Source organism: Pavona decussata, unplaced genomic scaffold (assembly GCF_977016875.1).
Source record: "Pavona decussata unplaced genomic scaffold, jaPavDecu1.1 SCAFFOLD_207, whole genome shotgun sequence".
Classification (NCBI taxonomy): Eukaryota; Metazoa; Cnidaria; class Anthozoa; order Scleractinia; family Agariciidae; genus Pavona; species Pavona decussata.
Window position 1 is genome coordinate 963,945 of NW_028145612.1, and position 17,389 is coordinate 981,333.

At 38.5% G+C, this 17,389-nt stretch overlaps 2 protein-coding genes across 4 annotated transcripts; both read right to left on the reverse strand.

Moving 5' to 3' along the window:
• Nucleotides 1-294: 294 nt before the first annotated feature.
• LOC146460790 (TBC1 domain family member 20-like) lies at nucleotides 295-12,105 on the reverse strand. 3 transcript variants are annotated; one of them, XM_085087660.1, is made up of 10 exons: nucleotides 11,989-12,105; nucleotides 11,793-11,916; nucleotides 7,833-8,030; nucleotides 6,830-6,919; nucleotides 6,259-6,353; nucleotides 5,356-5,447; nucleotides 4,385-4,486; nucleotides 3,795-3,936; nucleotides 2,433-2,623; nucleotides 295-459 (listed from the first exon to the last, which is right to left on the reverse strand). In XM_085087660.1, exons 1-10 carry the CDS (start codon nucleotides 11,998-12,000, stop codon nucleotides 426-428), a joined length of 1,080 nt encoding a protein of 359 aa, XP_084943786.1. In that variant the 5' UTR covers nucleotides 12,001-12,105; the 3' UTR covers nucleotides 295-425. The 3 variants fall into 3 exon arrangements, with proteins under 3 accessions (XP_084943786.1, XP_084943784.1, XP_084943785.1); XM_085087658.1 differs by lacking the exon at nucleotides 295-459 and adding an exon at nucleotides 795-1,178 and having other exon boundaries at nucleotides 11,989-12,104; XM_085087659.1 differs by lacking the exon at nucleotides 295-459 and adding an exon at nucleotides 795-1,178 and having other exon boundaries at nucleotides 11,793-12,056.
• Nucleotides 12,106-15,807: 3,702 nt separating this feature from the next.
• LOC146460791 (lipopolysaccharide-induced tumor necrosis factor-alpha factor homolog) lies at nucleotides 15,808-17,084 on the reverse strand. Its single transcript, XM_085087728.1, has 2 exons — nucleotides 16,927-17,084; nucleotides 15,808-16,833 (listed from the first exon to the last, which is right to left on the reverse strand). The coding sequence occupies exon 2, from the start codon at nucleotides 16,760-16,762 to the stop codon at nucleotides 16,280-16,282; it is 483 nt and encodes a 160-aa protein (XP_084943854.1). The 5' UTR covers nucleotides 16,763-16,833; nucleotides 16,927-17,084; the 3' UTR covers nucleotides 15,808-16,279.
• Between the last annotated feature and the right edge of the window lie 305 nt (nucleotides 17,085-17,389).

Below are 17,389 nucleotides of genomic sequence, written 5' to 3' on the forward strand. Positions count from 1 at the left end.
CAATTCCGCCGAGCCCGGCGGACAGGAGCTGAAAGTAACTACCACCAAATCGTAGTCCTTAAATGGAGAATTGACTGTACATTCTTCGAAATCCTAACCATGTTTATTGACAAGGTGCATCTTTTCTATTGAGCTCGTTTTTTCGAGCGCTTGTAAAAGAGTACCCAGCTTGTAACCTACAAGTAAAAAAAGGTTATTCAATTCATCCCTGGTTTCTCAAGACGAGTGCAAACCATACAAACTCTGATAATCTTGAGTAAACTAAAGGTTCACTTGACTGTGAGTTCATCAATAGTTTTAAACAGCATCATATAGCACAGAGAAAACAACTTGCCGAGAGAACTAATCGGAGATGGCAATTCGAGGGCAACTTTCAATAACTTGTTTTGCTAACCACGGATGGGCTGTACTGACTTTCCAAACTATTACACGGGCGTTGATACTTGAAAACAGCGAGATCTGCGAGACATAAGAGTACTGATATATTTCATATCCTGGTGTTCCGAAAGGCTAACACCAACACGCACTTACAAATATCACTTACTAAGCATGCCAGACATTTCAATACGACCTTCACTGCAGAAGATGTAGTGACTTAACTTAATAATTATCATGCTTTCTCGCAAGTCTAGAACCAGTTATCATTTGGATCCACAATGGATTTATTGGTGCATGGGTCGGCTTCACTAAATCGATAAGTGAAGAGGATTGCGTGACTAAGAACTTCCAGCAAATACTGCGTGGAATCCTTTGGTGACAGTTGTCACACCCATCACGCGACATGGGCATTACACTTGTGACTTACACAAACAACATGAATTTTACTCCCTTCAGGGGTAAATATTGCGTGACAAATCGTAAGTCACGCAAGGTTTATTTACCATCATTCTTTACCACAAGAGGGGAACATTCGACAGAATGCACAATGCTCCTCGTGTTAAATCCAGCGCTTCGCGGTACTTAACACATAAAGCGCCATAGTTCCCACAGAAGCAGTTAGCGTCCACACCGCTACCTTCATGTAAGGATTACTTTGATTTGGTGACTGGAAGTCTGCAGGAACATGGAGTTCATTGTTTGTGTAAAGCGCGAGTTGCTTTCTTCTTTGCCGTAAAACAGAGTCCGGTCTCTGATCCTCTAACTCTCTGAGGAACTGTTTATGTTTGGCTACGGCCATGCTAGAATAAGAGAAGAACACCATCTCAATTTTTTTTGTGGGTGTTGTTCGTGGACGTAGTGTGAATCAGTAGCAATGAAATTAGAAACTCGCATGAAAGTGAAGGAAAAGTTGGATTATAGATCATTCGAAAATATATTGGTTAATATTTGGAACAGAAACGAAACACGATTTCAAATTTTGTGTTGTTAACGCATCGTATAGAAATGAGGAAAACATGTACTATGTGAGAGAGATGTACGAAGGAGATGGAAAATAAAGACCAATTTTGCGTTTTTCATGAACGCATCGTATAAGATAATAAAATGCATTACTTCTTGTTTAAATTTGCAATTCTAGTTGTATTTATTTCTCCAATTCAACACGCAATAGAAAGTATACTCAAAGAAGAACAGAACGATGCCTGTTTATAAAGACAAGAGTCTATGAGATACGCGAGAAGGCGAAGAGCGATCAAACTGATACTCAGGCTGCCCATCACTCAAAGACATCGGGCTTAAATGAACCAGTAACAAGTTGGACAATATACAATCAGATGATTTGAAAGGATTTGATTCGTTTGCGATTTCCCGGGTGAGTGTAGTCCTGATAAAGACTGTTGCCGTTGAGTGATGTCTTGTCAAGGTGAGCGGAAGTCACTTTTTGAGTCGGTTCGTCGTGTCTTGCCTTTGGTTAACGACTCGATTGGCCAGTTATGTATGTTGTATGATATTACTGGCTGTAAAGAAGTGACGGAGTGGATAGTGATTGACCAGGTTTCGTCACTTTGTTCAGTTCGTTTGACCAATTATTGCTTCTTGCTCCCTTCCCTTCCCGATCAATCCATAGAGGAGGACCCGAGAGAAACATTAGTGCATGCAGCGCGCGCTAACAGTAAAGAGCCGTTTTAATTAAATGCCCTGGCACATTGATAACTAGCGATGAGGTGCTATTCCGGCCTGTTTCGGTTGTTATACCATTCCCGCGGGGCATCCAAGCCCATGTAACAGCAAGTTGAAGTAAAAGTAAGAACGCTTGTAAAGTAATGATGATGATGATGATGATGATGATGATGATGATGATGATGATGACGATGATGATGATAATGATGATAGTGAAAATGATAATTAAAATTTATAATACTCTTATTATATTAACATAATCAAATGCTCCTTACATGACCATATATATTGATGCCTGATTGAAGGTGACTTCATTAACACAATATCCAGTGTTCTCAGCCAACTGTCAGACAGACGTACTCCCGTTTACTCACCTTTCTTTAAGGTAGCGTTCCACGGCTCCGGCTAATTTTTCAGGAGGGAATTTACGAAACAGCGAGTGCGCTTCCATGACAAGTTCCTCCACGTAATCAGGCAATTCTTCAGGAATCCGAGAAAGGAGATGATGAACGTAACTCATTTCACATTCACCGCTTAGAACTTCGGCACGACGACGAATAACAAGCTACAGAGGGAAGGAAAAGAGATGTATGTTAAATTTAGATGGGGGAATTAACCTTAGGGCAATAGTGTCCAGGCTGACCTTTTGTGTGTTATTATAAGCAGATACAGAAGCTTGCTTTTTTATCTCAAAATGGGAAGAAAAAAATTGCCCAGCGACGAAAGCAAAAAGATATCAACTTAAGGTTACCCTATACCTTTAGAGGTGTCTCGCGTTTAAGCGATGTAGCGCGTCCAGTTTAAACTGTAGATACCTAAACCCCTATATCAAATTAAAGCTTATAGAGCTGACTATCAAACCATACCAAGAATTTTGAAATAAAATAAATTGTCGAATTTTTCACGACCTCTAATCGCGAGCGTCGGAATCACCTTTTTAAAGCTACAAGTCTAAGTGAATTTTGTTTTTTGCTAATTTAATTTGGTCCTCAGTTTCCTGACCCAAAGCGCTAAAAAAACGTGTCTGTGTTTTGCAATATTCAATCGCAGTGAAAAGTTTTAGAGCATTTTCGAAATAGGATGAAAAAAATGTGGAGTAATCGTACAAAAATCACTCTCGGAGAAAAAATATTTCGAAAGAAAAAATTCGCAGACACGTTTTTGTTGTTTATATGTTAAACTAGCTACTGTCCAAATTTGAAGGCAAACGAACAAATTCCTTTTGAGTTTTAGCTCTTTGAAGTGGCTCCTCCAAGTGAAAAAAATTTATTCGAGAAAACAGCGGATAAGCTTTAATTTGATATAAGGGTTCAGATATCTACAGTTTAAACCGGACGCGCTACATCGCTTGGACGCGAGACACCTCTGAAGACACCTCTGAAAATCCCGGGTAGCCTTGAGAGAAAAAATAACAGTTTAAATAGAGTACATGTACACCAGAATAGCAACTTTGATTTTTGGGTCACCTCAGTTCCAACATCAAATTTGTTGAATGTAATCCTCTTCCTGTTTTGTAATCCTGCATCGTTATCAGTTCAAAGGGTGCAAAGTGGAGTTGGACAATAAAGTAACATATTCTTGTGCCCTGACTCTGCCGCAAGCTAAATAATTTGAAAATGTTGACTCTTGAGGAGAGGAGAAAACTGCGGAGAAAAACCTATCTGAATATGCCCGAATATATTGGTAAGATAGAGATTGAGGCATTTGAGAGTGAGAGTGATAATAAACATACTTACTGCAGCACCAAAGTAGACTGGCATGAGCGGATGAGTGGCCAAGAAAAAGTCATACAGTCGAACAATGGTGGTAAAATCCTTCAGCACGTGACCATACCACGTGATTAGCCAGCTGAGAGCAAACACTTGACCTACTTCAGATCTGTTGGTGAAAGGGTACACATGAAGATAATTATTGACTATCACAGCAGCTACAGCTTTAATGACAACTGCATCATTACAAACATATTGATAGACTGTTAGAAGGACTGAATCATGTGTAGACTGCGAGCAGTCTCTGTTTTTATCGAGAATCCGCGGGGAAGAATGGAAGATATTTGAAGTGCAAGTTGCGCGCGCGAGTGCAAAAGCTCGCCTTCCGGCGCCGGCGCTACTTGCAGCTTTGCTGCTTGCGCACGCGACTCGTGCCCCGCACATTGTGCTCACTCAGTTTTTTGTGTTCTTCCCGGTCTCAAACCCTTCCCTGCTTGCAATCTAAATCATATATGTCATTACTTAGCTAGCAGTTTGTAAGAAAGAAATAAAGTCTCTCTTTGATGTGATAAAATTGTGACATTCTTCGTGCTTTCATCCTGTTTCAATTCACACACCTGACAAGAAAATCCTCCAAGTCTGGATCAGCTTCTTCAATAATGGGGTGTAAAAATGCCAGCATTTTAGTGGTCTTCTCCATGGTACCTTCCATAAAATCCCTTGGTTTACAAAATAATAAAAATAAAGCAAAGCTGTCAGCACACTACACCAAGACTGGAATGACAAAGTTTGTATGAAATCAGTACCAGCAGTGTGAACTTAGTTTTCAACTATGAGGCATGAAACCCAAACTAAAGAAATGAGAATCAGTGTGGCCAGCCACAACAGACAGGAGAAACACAATGACAGAACCAATCAAAACTCATATAGAAAATGCATGGACCAAGCAATTCAGAGCTGGAAATAAAAAATAATGAGCTCTTGCCCATCCGGCAGATACATGTACCTTGCTGTTACAGACAGGAGATGAAGTCTTGGCAAACAAAAAACATTCTAAATAAATGTTACTCCCATTATGTTATCGGAAAGGATTGATATAAAAATAAATATCAAAAAGTGTAAAAAAAAAAAGGTTTTGAAAAAAACATAGACGTTTTGGGTGTAAAACCCTACTTCAGTGTGGAGAAAACTTCAGTGCACGAGTGCAATCTGATTGGTTGTGGCAGCAGGTGGAATATTTTGATCTTGCCTGTCAACCCAGGTGGATTTGTTGCGTGATTGGTCGCACGACCTGGGCCTTATTCACCTTGGTCTGTCTCAAGTATGTACTCAAGACCTCAGGCAAAGTTTTTCCCAATATGGACCCATGGCCGGTTAATAACATTTACAGCTGTTTCCACAAAAGTTGTCCAAAAAAAGCATAAAAGTGGTACGCCACAATGCCGAGAGGTAGTCTGGGAAATACCCAATAAAATAATTTCAATAAAAGCTCATTTCCCAGACTACCTCTTGGTATTTTCACGTACGCTTTTACGCTTTTTTTGAACAACTTTTATTGAAACAGCTGTATTAATTATTTTTATTTTACCTGAGCTGATGCAATGACAGTTGTTCAAGAAGTGCTGTGGCCAAGTCCTCCCCAACAACAAGCAACAGAGTTACTGCTACATCATGAAAGCCCTTGGAAATTTAACATGCCATCATTATACAAATCAGCTTTATGAAATAATTATTTTAAATGTTTTTACCAGGAGAATTTATTTATTGGGTGACTCTTTCAACCCTTGCAATTGCGTACAAAGTTCATAGAAGAGAAATTTAACACTAACAATACTGCAATAAACAATAAAAACAATCAATCAATAAATAAACCTGTTCGTACATATTAAAGCACTCAAGGGACCAAGGAATTGGGAGAATTTGAAAGTTTTTTTTATTTACATGTATGAATCCAAGTTAAGCAGTCAGTGGTATAAATGAAGTACTCTAATTTTTTATTTTATAATACCACCAATGGTGCAAACTCCACACAGTGCTTTCATCATGTTACAGTATAAGAGAAACAAACTAAGTCAAAGACTGTTGGCAGATTTCATAGCCTTCACTACTTCAATTAAACAATACATTGAAACAGCTATAAGGAAACAAACAATTTACAGTACTTTTCTGAATTTTCCTGTTATGACTTAGCTACAAATGGCAGAATCTGCTTCCTGCCACATATCAATGAAAAGTTTGTTTTGGCTTGGAAAATCAGACCTGTTACTAGCCACTGGGATAGAGAGTTAAAAAGTTAGTTTCAAACCCTGTACACTGATAACATCTTTCCATGTTGAGATACAGTCAGTGCAATTATTGTACTGTATACTTTAAAATCTATTAATATGGAAACAAGCTACACGTATGGCACACAACTGCTTAGAATAACAATCATATCATCAGTGAACATTTTACAAAACATTATTATCATTCATTGGCACAATAGTTATACCTGATAGTAGTGTAGATCCTCATTTCTGCTTAGAACTCTCATGATCACTCGGACAAGCTGTTCTTGAAGTGCACGTCGCTTTGATGCTCTCATTTCTGATTCATAAACAAGGAATGACTTAACAGTGTATCTCAAGCTCAAGTGTGTTTAAAAAAAAGATAGAGCTTGTACACGCACTGCTTGAATGAATGAATTCAATATATTATTAGTCTCTATTAATGACATTGTCAGTCCTTATTAACACTGGTAATAATTATTAATTTTTTCATTGAGATTAAACAGTGTCAAAAAAATGTTTTCCTTTCCTGATAAAATTAAATAAATGATTAAAGCTGAGTACTTTTAAGTCATCTGAATTTAATATACATTTAAACAAAAACTTGTTTCCTGGTGGGCTGATTTTATCAAAGAAATGCTAGAATTTTAAAATTCCCTACCTCAGCATAATCATTTGGCCTGAAAATGCACCTACACTGTACAGTAGCCTCTTTTTGCACTCAGCTCGCACTTAAAATGAATTACAATATATTCACAAAAGCACTGCCTATAGCTAGAAGAATAAAATATTTACCAGCTGGAAATCTCCTGTGTGATCGATCAACATCCAAGTTAACTTGCCTCCAATATTTGTGTGCATGAAACTGCTTCATCTCAGAATTGTCTGTGGATGAAATTTTAATATCAGTTTGATTCAAAACTGCCAGCACATGCTAGAAATAAGAATAAAGTATATATCTGGAAGATGAGTTGTAAGGGCCATTACATTCTATGATGATCACCTCACCAACTGGATGTATCAAAACAATTCACCTTCCCCCCACCCCCCACCCCCAAAAAAATAATAATTATAATAATAAGGAAGGAGGAAGAAGTGTGAAGAGGTAAAAACTTTATTTTAATGCCAAAAGTCAAAGTGTATAATTTTTATGGCAGAATTTTTTTTATTTGCTTGGGGGAAATTATGATCAAATTTCCATGTTGTTTCCATTGAAAATTCAAAAAGATTTTCCTTATCAATCTTTCTTCCCTGCATTTCAGGCATCTACTGTACATGTAAAAACATGGAATTTCACTTCTAGTGGGATACAATACAGTGTTATATAAGAGACTAGGAATAGCTGTACTGTGACATCAATACAAGATCGTGGTTACTTTTAAGGTTTCTCGATTCCTCAACAGTTTCATTGTGAGTATTCGACATTCCCAGTCATAATAATTATGATTAATTTTTGGTCCACACAGTTTCTTCCTCTGCACATGAAAAACAACAGAGAAATAAAGAAACTGTAAAACTAGCAATCCTGTATTGACATCACAGCCCCCACTATCCCCAGTCTCCTGTCTTGACTGCAGTATTTTTATTCATCTAAAACCTAAGGAAGAAAGAATGTTTAGATTTTCATACAGTACACGAGAACAACAAATTATGAATGAAGATTTGATCAAGCAAATAAAAACTTCTGTCATATACATGTAGTTACACTTTAAAAAATTGTGACTAATATTATTATTTTACAACAAACTAATACCACAATATTTTATTACTGATCAAAGAAGGACATTATTTTACTGACCTTTCTTTTTATCATGATTCCTTGATGATTCAAATGCATTGACATTCAGTAGTTTAGTCCAGACTTTGCATCTCAAATCACCTTTGATGAGGCCATCAGCTGATACAGCCAGCTCTTTCAGGGTTTGTACATCAACAGGGTCTGCTTCTAATGCATCTGTTATCCTTCTGATCTTACCACGCAGCCGTGCCTCCGACACTAAATAATCAAAGCAATTCAGTCATTATAAGTCCACTCAATGCATGTTTGGTTTTACCAACAGTTGATAAGGAAATTTGGCCATGGTAAAGATATTGAGTGCTTACATTTTCAGCATTAGCTCTTTGTCAGCGAGAGCAAATCCTGAGGGCTAATGCTTGAAATAACAGCACTGTTGATAAAAGCAAACATTTGTTTCCACTCCCTACTAATGCAGCACCACAGTTTATTTAGAAACTAACCCTGTTATCCATAGTCAATACATATTACAAGAAAACTGTGCACAAATTCTAAATTCTGACATTTGTCTGCTCCCCCAAACTTGTGTCGACATACATGACATACTATAACATGCTAGCTCACAATGAATTATAAGGCGATTCAAATTTTAGGTGAGCATGCTAAATTCGCTTCTCGTTTTGGTTTAATAAGTATGTAGAGTAAAGGTAAGTTAAAAACCTTTTGCGGACTGCAGGCCGACTGTTGGTAATCTACATGTAGTGTTTTGGTCAATTTTATTCAGGTTACCGACTGATGGTAACCTGTCGGTAACGTGTCGGTAAGCTGTTGGTAAGCTGTTGGTAGTCTGTCGGTAGCCTGTCGGCCAACAGTTGACCGACAGTCGGTGGAGGTGAGCTGTTCTTCACTTTTACCCAAACTTGTTGCACCCGACACTGTACACATCTTGAATTGATGGACTATGATCAGGAAAACTCAGACATTCAGCAACTATAATAAACTGGTGTCTCCCTATTACATAACACTGATCACTAAAGGTTGATCTGAGTAACCTGCAAAAAGTGCAGTCAAAAAAGGGAAAATAAACAACAGATTTTCTTGTTTCTTAAGGTTTACAAATAAATTAATTTTCTAGACTCAAATGTCACATTTAACAGTAAAGTTTTTGGAAAAATTTGTTCAAGCAATTCAGTGTGTAAGGCTATAAAAAAAGAAATCATGTGCTAACGTTCCCTAATTTCCCCATTCCCCTCCCCCCAAACTAATGTTAATCTTTATTTTCATACATACATATACATATACACTGTAGGAAAGAAAGAAAACTTCAGATTAGAGAATTAAGATACATGTAAAATATTGCAAAGAAATCTGCCATTCTTAACAGTCATGCTTTGTTGTGACACAAGAACTAGATAAATATCTATTCATCATAGAGAACTAAAGACTACGACATCACAAATATTTGAATTTTTGAAATTATGTTATTTGTTAGTATACTCGGAAAGAGCATGAAGAAAAATGCCTACTTGCCAAAAATCAACATCTTATTGCAATTTGGGGGCAAGATATTAACTCTGTTATGCCCCGATGACTCCATACAAATCCTTCTAATTTTTGTCTCAGTTCCAAATAAAATTAGAAGGATTTGTATGGAGTCATTGGGGCATACCAGAGCTAATACCTCGCCCCCAAATTGCAATAAAATACTGATGTTTGGTGACTCAAACCCTGGCTAGTACTTGATTTTCACCCACTGGTACTGTCTTGGTTTGACTAATAATAATATTGGGATAGGATATCCACTGGTTTGGTACATGCTAATTAATATGTAACACAATAATTATTATTCATCTTGAGCAGTGTTGGTGAATTGTGGTAGATACACTTGATTGAAAAGACATTGTCCCATGCAAAGCGTGACTAATGCGACCTGATGGAATTATGGGGTGATATAATTACATGTAGCATGCACATATTTTGAGTTTTTCTCTTGTCAAAGAGAAATATGCAAATTTTAAGCATGAAATTTTGTACATGCTTATAGTTTCTAGCAAGAAGAATGCAAAGAAGCTCATAGGCCAAACGTTTCCCAGAAAGCTGTTGAGTCTTACTGTTCATGGTTTATATGTTCTACCGAGTGTATTTACCAGGCTCCAGGCTCCTGGCCCCCTTTTGGTGAATAATTTTATTATTATTCACCGCAAGGGGGCCAGGAGCCTGGAGCCTGGTAAATATTATTGTTACATTTAATTTATACTTTGGTGAGTTGCAATACGTGGGTTAGGGGGTACTCAATAAATGGTTAATAAATAGTACCTTCCTTATGTATCGAAGATAGCCAAAGATCAGAGAATAACGCTGTGTTAAATTGGCACAGCAGGATTGTTCACCCAAATCATTACATTGCAATTTCTGCCAGTAACTTAGAACTTCTTTTAGTTTTTTTTCCTACCCTTTTCAATACTTTTAATTGCAACATTTTCAATTCTCAGTCTATTTTTGTAACCCTGTAACAAGAAAAAATTTCGACCCTTCCACATACTAGGGAACTTACTGTATGCAATGACAATGGCAACAAAAATGAAAAATGTCACTTGAAAATATAACTTCATTTTATTTCTGCTACTTTGCAATTATCTCAAGTCATTTGGAACTTGTACAAAAATGGCAAACTTTAATAACTCAGTATCCAAAGTTGTAGGCGTAGCATTTGAGTTGGGAAAGAGAACAAAAAATTGCCGTCATGCACTCATGTTCTTCACAAAACCTTCAATTTGGTCATTTCACGTTGTGGTTTTGTAGGGGACATTCAGAGCAATAATTTTTTATTGTTTTGTTTATTGTTTTGTACCATTGTTGTTGCCATCGCTGTTGTCATTGCTTACATGTAAGTTCCTTTTTGTGAGGGTGAAAATGGCACCCCTTTTACGTGAAGCCTCTACTCTCTCCCAAGGTTACATGGAATCAGAACCAGATGATAATTTCGGGACATATACAGTAAGATAAACGATAGACGACAATTGGAATCTGCTATTATATAAAGAGGCCTTCCACATCAAGCGCCACTCGCCATCACTTAACAAAGGATTAAAATCCAGCAGGGAACTCTGTCTGTTCTCTTGAGTATACCTTGTGTAACTATTTAAGCTCCTAATTTTGAGAGATCTTGAGATCTTGCTTTTGCTCATTTGTTGTCAAAATTTAAAGACACGGTCGATGAATCTACTCGGTCTTTCGTTTATATTATATGTTACAAGGAATATTGCACCACTTATAAAGAGCTGTATAATGTGTAAACCTGTCAACTGTTTAAAAGTTTTTATCTTATCCTAGGACTTCCAAAGGATTCCACACTTTCTGACTATATTTTCACACTGGTCAACATACGTGAAATGGGTCTTCAGTAGAAGAGTCAGACCTACATTGTACACGAAAAACTCTAATGGATATTGCTAAGAAAAAAAGGAACTCAATTGTCAAGCCCTGAAGTACGATAAGTTACATATAATTGAAGAATTGGAAAGCAGCTATACGCTATACACTGGCTTAAATTTAACTCCATGTTTTTTTTTTAAGTTCTTCCTTCAAAGTAAATCCTTACATTCATCGCTTCACCTTTTTAAAAGGAAAATAAAACTAAAAAAGAATGGAAGATTATAGCATACACTAAGGACCCATGTTTACTAGCTAAATATAGCAAAGTCAGCAACTACATACAATTTACATGTACGATTTAGCGGCATGCATCAGGGATCGATGAAGCTAAGAAAAACCCCAGCAGGCTCATTTATAAACCCAGCCGGCTCTTTTGGACTGTACGCCTTTAAAATAAGACTCAATTATTTGTGTTCTGAACAAATTTGAGCCGGTTAAATTCGCCGGTAGCCGGCTCTTTAGTCCTAGCTAGCGACATCCCTGGTGCATGACCGTGCATCGCCCTGTTAAAACGAAAATGAAAACGAAAACGGAAACATTCCCCTCCATTCTCTTGACATTAAGAAGTATAACAGATGATTTACTTACTGTAGTACATCATTTGCGCCATAATCCCTTGATTTTGATTTCCTTGTCTTTTCATTTTACCGACAGGAACTTTTCTTTTGTAGGCATACTGTGGTGTTTCTTGCCTTACCGCCATGTTGTTCACCTGTAAAGTGACTTCGGACTCGTCTTTCGTTCAAATGGAGACTGAAGTCACATGAAATCAATACCCACGTACTTCTTGTCCCATTCACGACGATTATTATTTCATTTCGATCGTGAAATGGCCGCAAACTCCGTCAATACAAAGACCACAACATCGGCCTCCATTTTTCCTTCCTCTTACAGATGCGAGAAACCGCTGATGACAGTAAACGAAGGCTCACTCTTGAGAGGTTTGTAAACATAACATTCAAACAAGATAAATAAAGTGGGACCACTTGAATTATTTCTGGAATTTATGGTGTCACAAGGAAAAGTCAACTAGACAGCTGAGCCAGCTATCCAACAATGTGAGACTAAAATAATTAGTGTTTGCATAATCATGCCTTAGTCCATGGGTTTTGATCAACTTGACTATTTTCAAACTTCCTGTGTATAAAAATTCACAGGAACCGTCAGGAATTTGGGAATTTTGTCCACTTTCAAACTTTAGTTCTGAGTATGTTTGAGAATAAAATTACTTAAGTCTGACCTTGAACAAAACATTTCTTCCACTTTGCTTCTTACACATAATATAAGCCACTGGACAAGTAGATGTGATCCACAGAAGAAACATAAGCTACTGAACTGGAAAAGTTTAGGTTGGAAGGGGTATGAGGGTTGGTTTCTACCCTGGTAATGATCTAAGCAAACTTCTCAACCTATAATAGGCCATTTCCGAGTTGCTTTGAACCTCATTATGGAGGGTTTGTACATCAGGTTTATTTACTGTGAAAATTTGTTTTCAGTCAAATAGGCTGTTGGGTTTAAAAACCAATTGTAAGGCTCTCCATTTCATCCTCTTTGCAGTTATAGCAGATTTATCTCCCTGAGAGAGCCCAAAAATGTAATTTTCTGTTAAACCTCTTTTTAGACCCAATTATTGGCTCATTTCTTGAGCGTCCTTACTGGGTCCGATAAGTGTCTTTGCTGATAACTGTTTCATAACAAATGTAAATTTTTGTAAGCTTTGAACACCAAATTTTAAAATCTTATAATTCTGTGAAAACATGGGCCAAGTACCATGTCTGTAATCACTGTGTAATTGGCAAAAAAAACATTTAAAATATTCTAATTGGGCTTGGTAAGTTACCAGGACTTTCAAGCAAACAGCCCCCTGGCCTCTAAAAGTCATCCTTATGTCCAGACCTGGTCTCTAGAATCCATGTAACCCATTTCTGTAAAACCTATAACTGTTTTCAGACTTTCAGAGTGAAATGGCTTAAAAACCATACCCTTTGGTGCTGCACATATCAGTGTTATAGCTTATTCAGGGGAGTACCACCCCCCTCCTCCATTGAGCTGAATGGGCTACCCTCCTGCAATAAAGTCCACTTACCTTACCTTTCCCTGACTGCATGATATGTTGGACCTGAGATATTATGATCTGAAACTTCCGATACTTTAACAAGCATTATGTTATCCTGATAAATTTGGCTGGTTTGGTCAACATGTTTGTTGGAAGAAATTCTAAGGTCTTTTCATTTGTCTGAATTACTAAATACCACCATATTGGCTTCTACCCAAGTGGCTATGCCATCAACTTGGGACTGCAAAAGGCTTGGCTGGTCATTGGTCAACTGAACAATTTTGGTATAATTTAAACTGAAGTGTCATCTGGTCCACATATTTCCAAGTAATTTATTGCGTTCATTAGTAGCCAGATCCTTTTAATAAATCAACTCAACGAGGGTGACGTTTAATAGTCTGACGACTGACAAACCTGTGGCCCTCGGATTCCAGATCGAATTGGAATTTGGAAATGTTGGTTTTTGTGGAGGGAGGAAAACTGGAGAACCTGGAGAAAAACCCTCAGAGTTAGGACGAGAACCAACAACAAACTCAACCCACATGACGTGGAGTCCAGGAATCGAACCCAGGCCACATCGAGGCAAGTGCTCTCACCACTGTGCCATCCCTGCTCCCCCAAAGTTAGAAGAAGCCAATCAGAATTGGTTGAGTCTGGGTTGAGTATGTTATCCACTTTCACTCTCAGCTATTTCCTTGATGTTAGGAAGGCTAGGTAGGGGGTGTAAGCCCCGATCAAATGCCCGATATTTGTCACGAGCAAGTGAGTAGGAAGAAGAGAAACAAGGATGCTGTCCTTGAGATTCAGCACACAAAATGATCCAGTTATTGTCAAGGCAATTGAAAATTGGGAGGTATCTGGCGCACCACAGGATTTCATTGGCTAACTCAACAGTTACAATCGAATATAACATATCAACATGTCGGTACAAGGTGACCCTTTTCTGCTCACCCTTTTGAACCCCATCATGGATCTATCTATTTCTTCAACAAAAAAGGGCTCCAGATTGGGGGTGGGGGTGGCGTATTTTGCGCCAACCCCATGTAAACAATAAAGGCGGGAAAGCATGGCCTTAACATAAACCCCTCCTACTTGATGCCATAGCCTCTTATTCTTTGTACACTAAGATTTCGGATTGCAGACCACATTACATCACAAAGCCACGAACCTCTCCCAACCCCAATGAACAAGAACCACATTTTTCTGATAACTTGTGAACACTTTTGATGTTTTGAGCATGCCAATTTCTGCACCTTAAGCCCCAGAGCACACAAGCTTTTTTCTCTTTCAAATTTTAATTTTGCACACTTGAAGACATTGAGCTAAGCTGAGAGACAGAAAGTGAATCCTAACAACGTTCTGTTGCCCACTTACACTACAGGCAAAATTGAGTTAATAACAAAATAAAGATGATCTAAAAAAAAAAAAAAAAAACCATTGAGTTAATGCGCCGATCAAATCGAAACTTCAACATCCCCCTCCCCCCCCCGGGCAAACCCCGGGCATTTGACTATTTTCTGTGCCCGGGAGTGGGGAATTTGACGGGTAAGGCCTTCCCGGGGGTGGGGAATTTGACCTTGCCTGGGTGGGGTGGGAAAAATTGAACCGGAAGTGTCAGGTTTCAAATCGCTTTTTGGGGGGTCGCTGAAGTCGCTAACAGCTATAAACTCGTGTTTGGACAAGATGGAAGAGATTAAAGGAAGAGATACAGCATTACAAAAAAAGCTTACAAAAAAAGGTCTTCAAAAGTCAGAGCGCTTAAATATTGACTATTTTTATAGATTGTATATAAACGATGTACATTTTTTATACTATGAGTCAAGCTGCGGCTTTGTCCCATAGTGAATAGTGAAAGAAATGAACACTGTCGAATGAAAAACCGCTAGAATATCCTGCCACTCGAACAGCATTCTACGTAGCCGGCTAACTAATTAATATGTATTTCTAGTTCTTTAAACGATTTAGTTTTTTATGCAATGAGTCAAGCTGCGCCTTTCTCCCGCATTTGTGTCTGCAGATGTTTTTAGAATAGCCATAAAACAGCAGTGAACAGTTAAAGAAAAAAAAAACATTGTCGAATGAAAAACCGCTGCTTTGGCTTAAACTGCAGAATACTCTGCCACTCGAACAGTCTACGTAGCCGGCTAACTAATTTTAAATGTTATTATGTATTTCTCGTTAAACAACCTTTGCCGTGTTTCGGAGTTAGAACAGCTTACACTTGCTGATTGAAATTGTCCGACTTAATAAATTCAATTTCCAATCATTAGTTTCAAAGTTAATTGTGGTTTTTGTAGTAACTTATGAAAGGAGAGGCATTTGACAGACAAATCTGACGATAAGGTAGGGCATTTGAACACCATTTTGGCCCAAGGGGGCGGGAATTTGAACGACCCAATCTTCAAAAGTTCAAATGCCCGGGGTTTGCCCGGGGGGGGGGGGGGGGGGAGGGGATGTTGAAGTTTCGAGTTGATAGGCGCATAATTCAAGTCTTCAACAGGCAAAACAACCAATAAAACAACATGCCACAGATACTTGACACAATCATTTTATGCATACATGTACATTTATTAGCTTTAAGAGATTCATGAAAGTGGTACAAATACGTTCGTGATCTAAACTCATATCATTTCACTTGTGCTATAAAGTGCATTGAAATGTAACCATTATGCAAATACATGCGAGAATCATGCCTTCGTGGGTAAACGTTTTTCCGCTTTCGTTTAAGTCTGTTCAGTTACAGCAATGGCTACTTAGAGTAACACATCCAACGAAATAATGAAAATCTATAAAAATTCTATCATTTTTTTTTCTTTTTTTAACTCAACGATACTGAGCGATCTACAGGGAAGTTTGAACTAAGCTTACCTACGCTATTAGTTTACACTTCCGCGTAAATTCCTTACACTGTGTGGATACAAAATCAGACAAAACTGAACTAAAATAATGGAAATAAAAGAATGAATCGTTCCAAACTTTTGTCGCCCCATCTCTCTCCTTCTCTGTCCCCATCGCTTCTCTACATTCGGCGGAACACTCCGAGTTGTCTTCGGCAATTTGGGCAGGTATGGCAGGCATCTTGCATGGCGTCAATGCAGAAGGGAATCAGGCAACATCCTCCCCAACAGCCGACCAAAATCAGCCCTCCACAAGCGAGCCAAGCCAGCGTACCCGGGGTGTAAGAAACAGACGTGACTATAGTAGCGGTGCAGTACGGACAGACCATCGAAACGGGCGATTCACCGTACATAGCATTCCCCACAACCACGGCTGCGGTCGGTTGCTGGATGATGGTTGTCGTGTGTGTCGCCTGAGTATGGGCGCTTGCTGGTGGAGGTCCGTAGCCTGGCGGTGGTGCATAGCCTGACGGTGGTGCATAGCCTGGCTGTGCCGGTGGGTAGCCTTGCTGAGGTGGAGGATAGCCAGGTTGGGCAGGATACCCCGGTTGAGGTGCATACCCACCAGCTGGCTGAGAAGAATACGGTGGGGGCTTGTCAGACATGTTGAATTCTTCGAACAACTGCAGCAGCTGTTAAATTATAAACACTCTTCTTGATTAGGCTCTTCAGGTGTCTACGAGGTTAAAATCAGCCGAAATTAGATAATATCTTTCAATTTACGATTGTATTAAAAAGGCAAAGCTGCGAAAATAATTTTAAAACACACCTATGAACTTCACACTTCGCCTTCGATTTGTCACAAATGAATATTTCATCACGTGACGTAGTATCTCTTACGCACGTACGCAGTTTTATATTTCAGTTTGTTTCCAACACAACGAAACACAGCAACATTTCAAAAATTAGGATTGGCAAACTGGACTGGGAACGGACAACGCATCTTGGCAGAAGCGTGTGTGTGAGCAGTTAACCTGATAGCACCTCTCACGAGATTCTAAACAATGCCATAGTTCATGTTTGCCTAATTGTTTTTCACCTCAAGATAAAAGAAGCTATTCATATCCCATGGGAACAACCACTTTAAACCAACAATTATACATTTAAATTTAAAACTCTCTTTATATCCACACATATAACATTGTCACGTATCCTTCAATTATTCTGTCAAAGGTTTTTTTTAGACTGCGAGCAATAGACCTTTATCACACGGCGCGGTGGCCATGTTAAGT

What these genes read in the sequence shown, in the direction of transcription:
- LOC146460790 (XM_085087658.1), bottom strand. An exon ending in GGCGCAAATGATGTACTACA is followed by an intron (nt 8,031 to 11,792) that starts GTAAGTAAATCA and finishes TTGATTATTTAG; the next exon opens with TGTCGGAGGCACGGCTGCGT. An exon ending in TTGGAGGATTTTCTTGTCAG is followed by an intron (nt 3,937 to 4,384) that starts GTGTGTGAATTG and finishes TTTCACCAACAG; the next exon opens with ATCTGAAGTAGGTCAAGTGT.
- LOC146460791 (XM_085087728.1), bottom strand. Translation starts at nt 16,762, where the DNA reads ATGTCTGACAAGCCCCCACCGTATTCTTCTCAGCCAGCTGGTGGGTAT.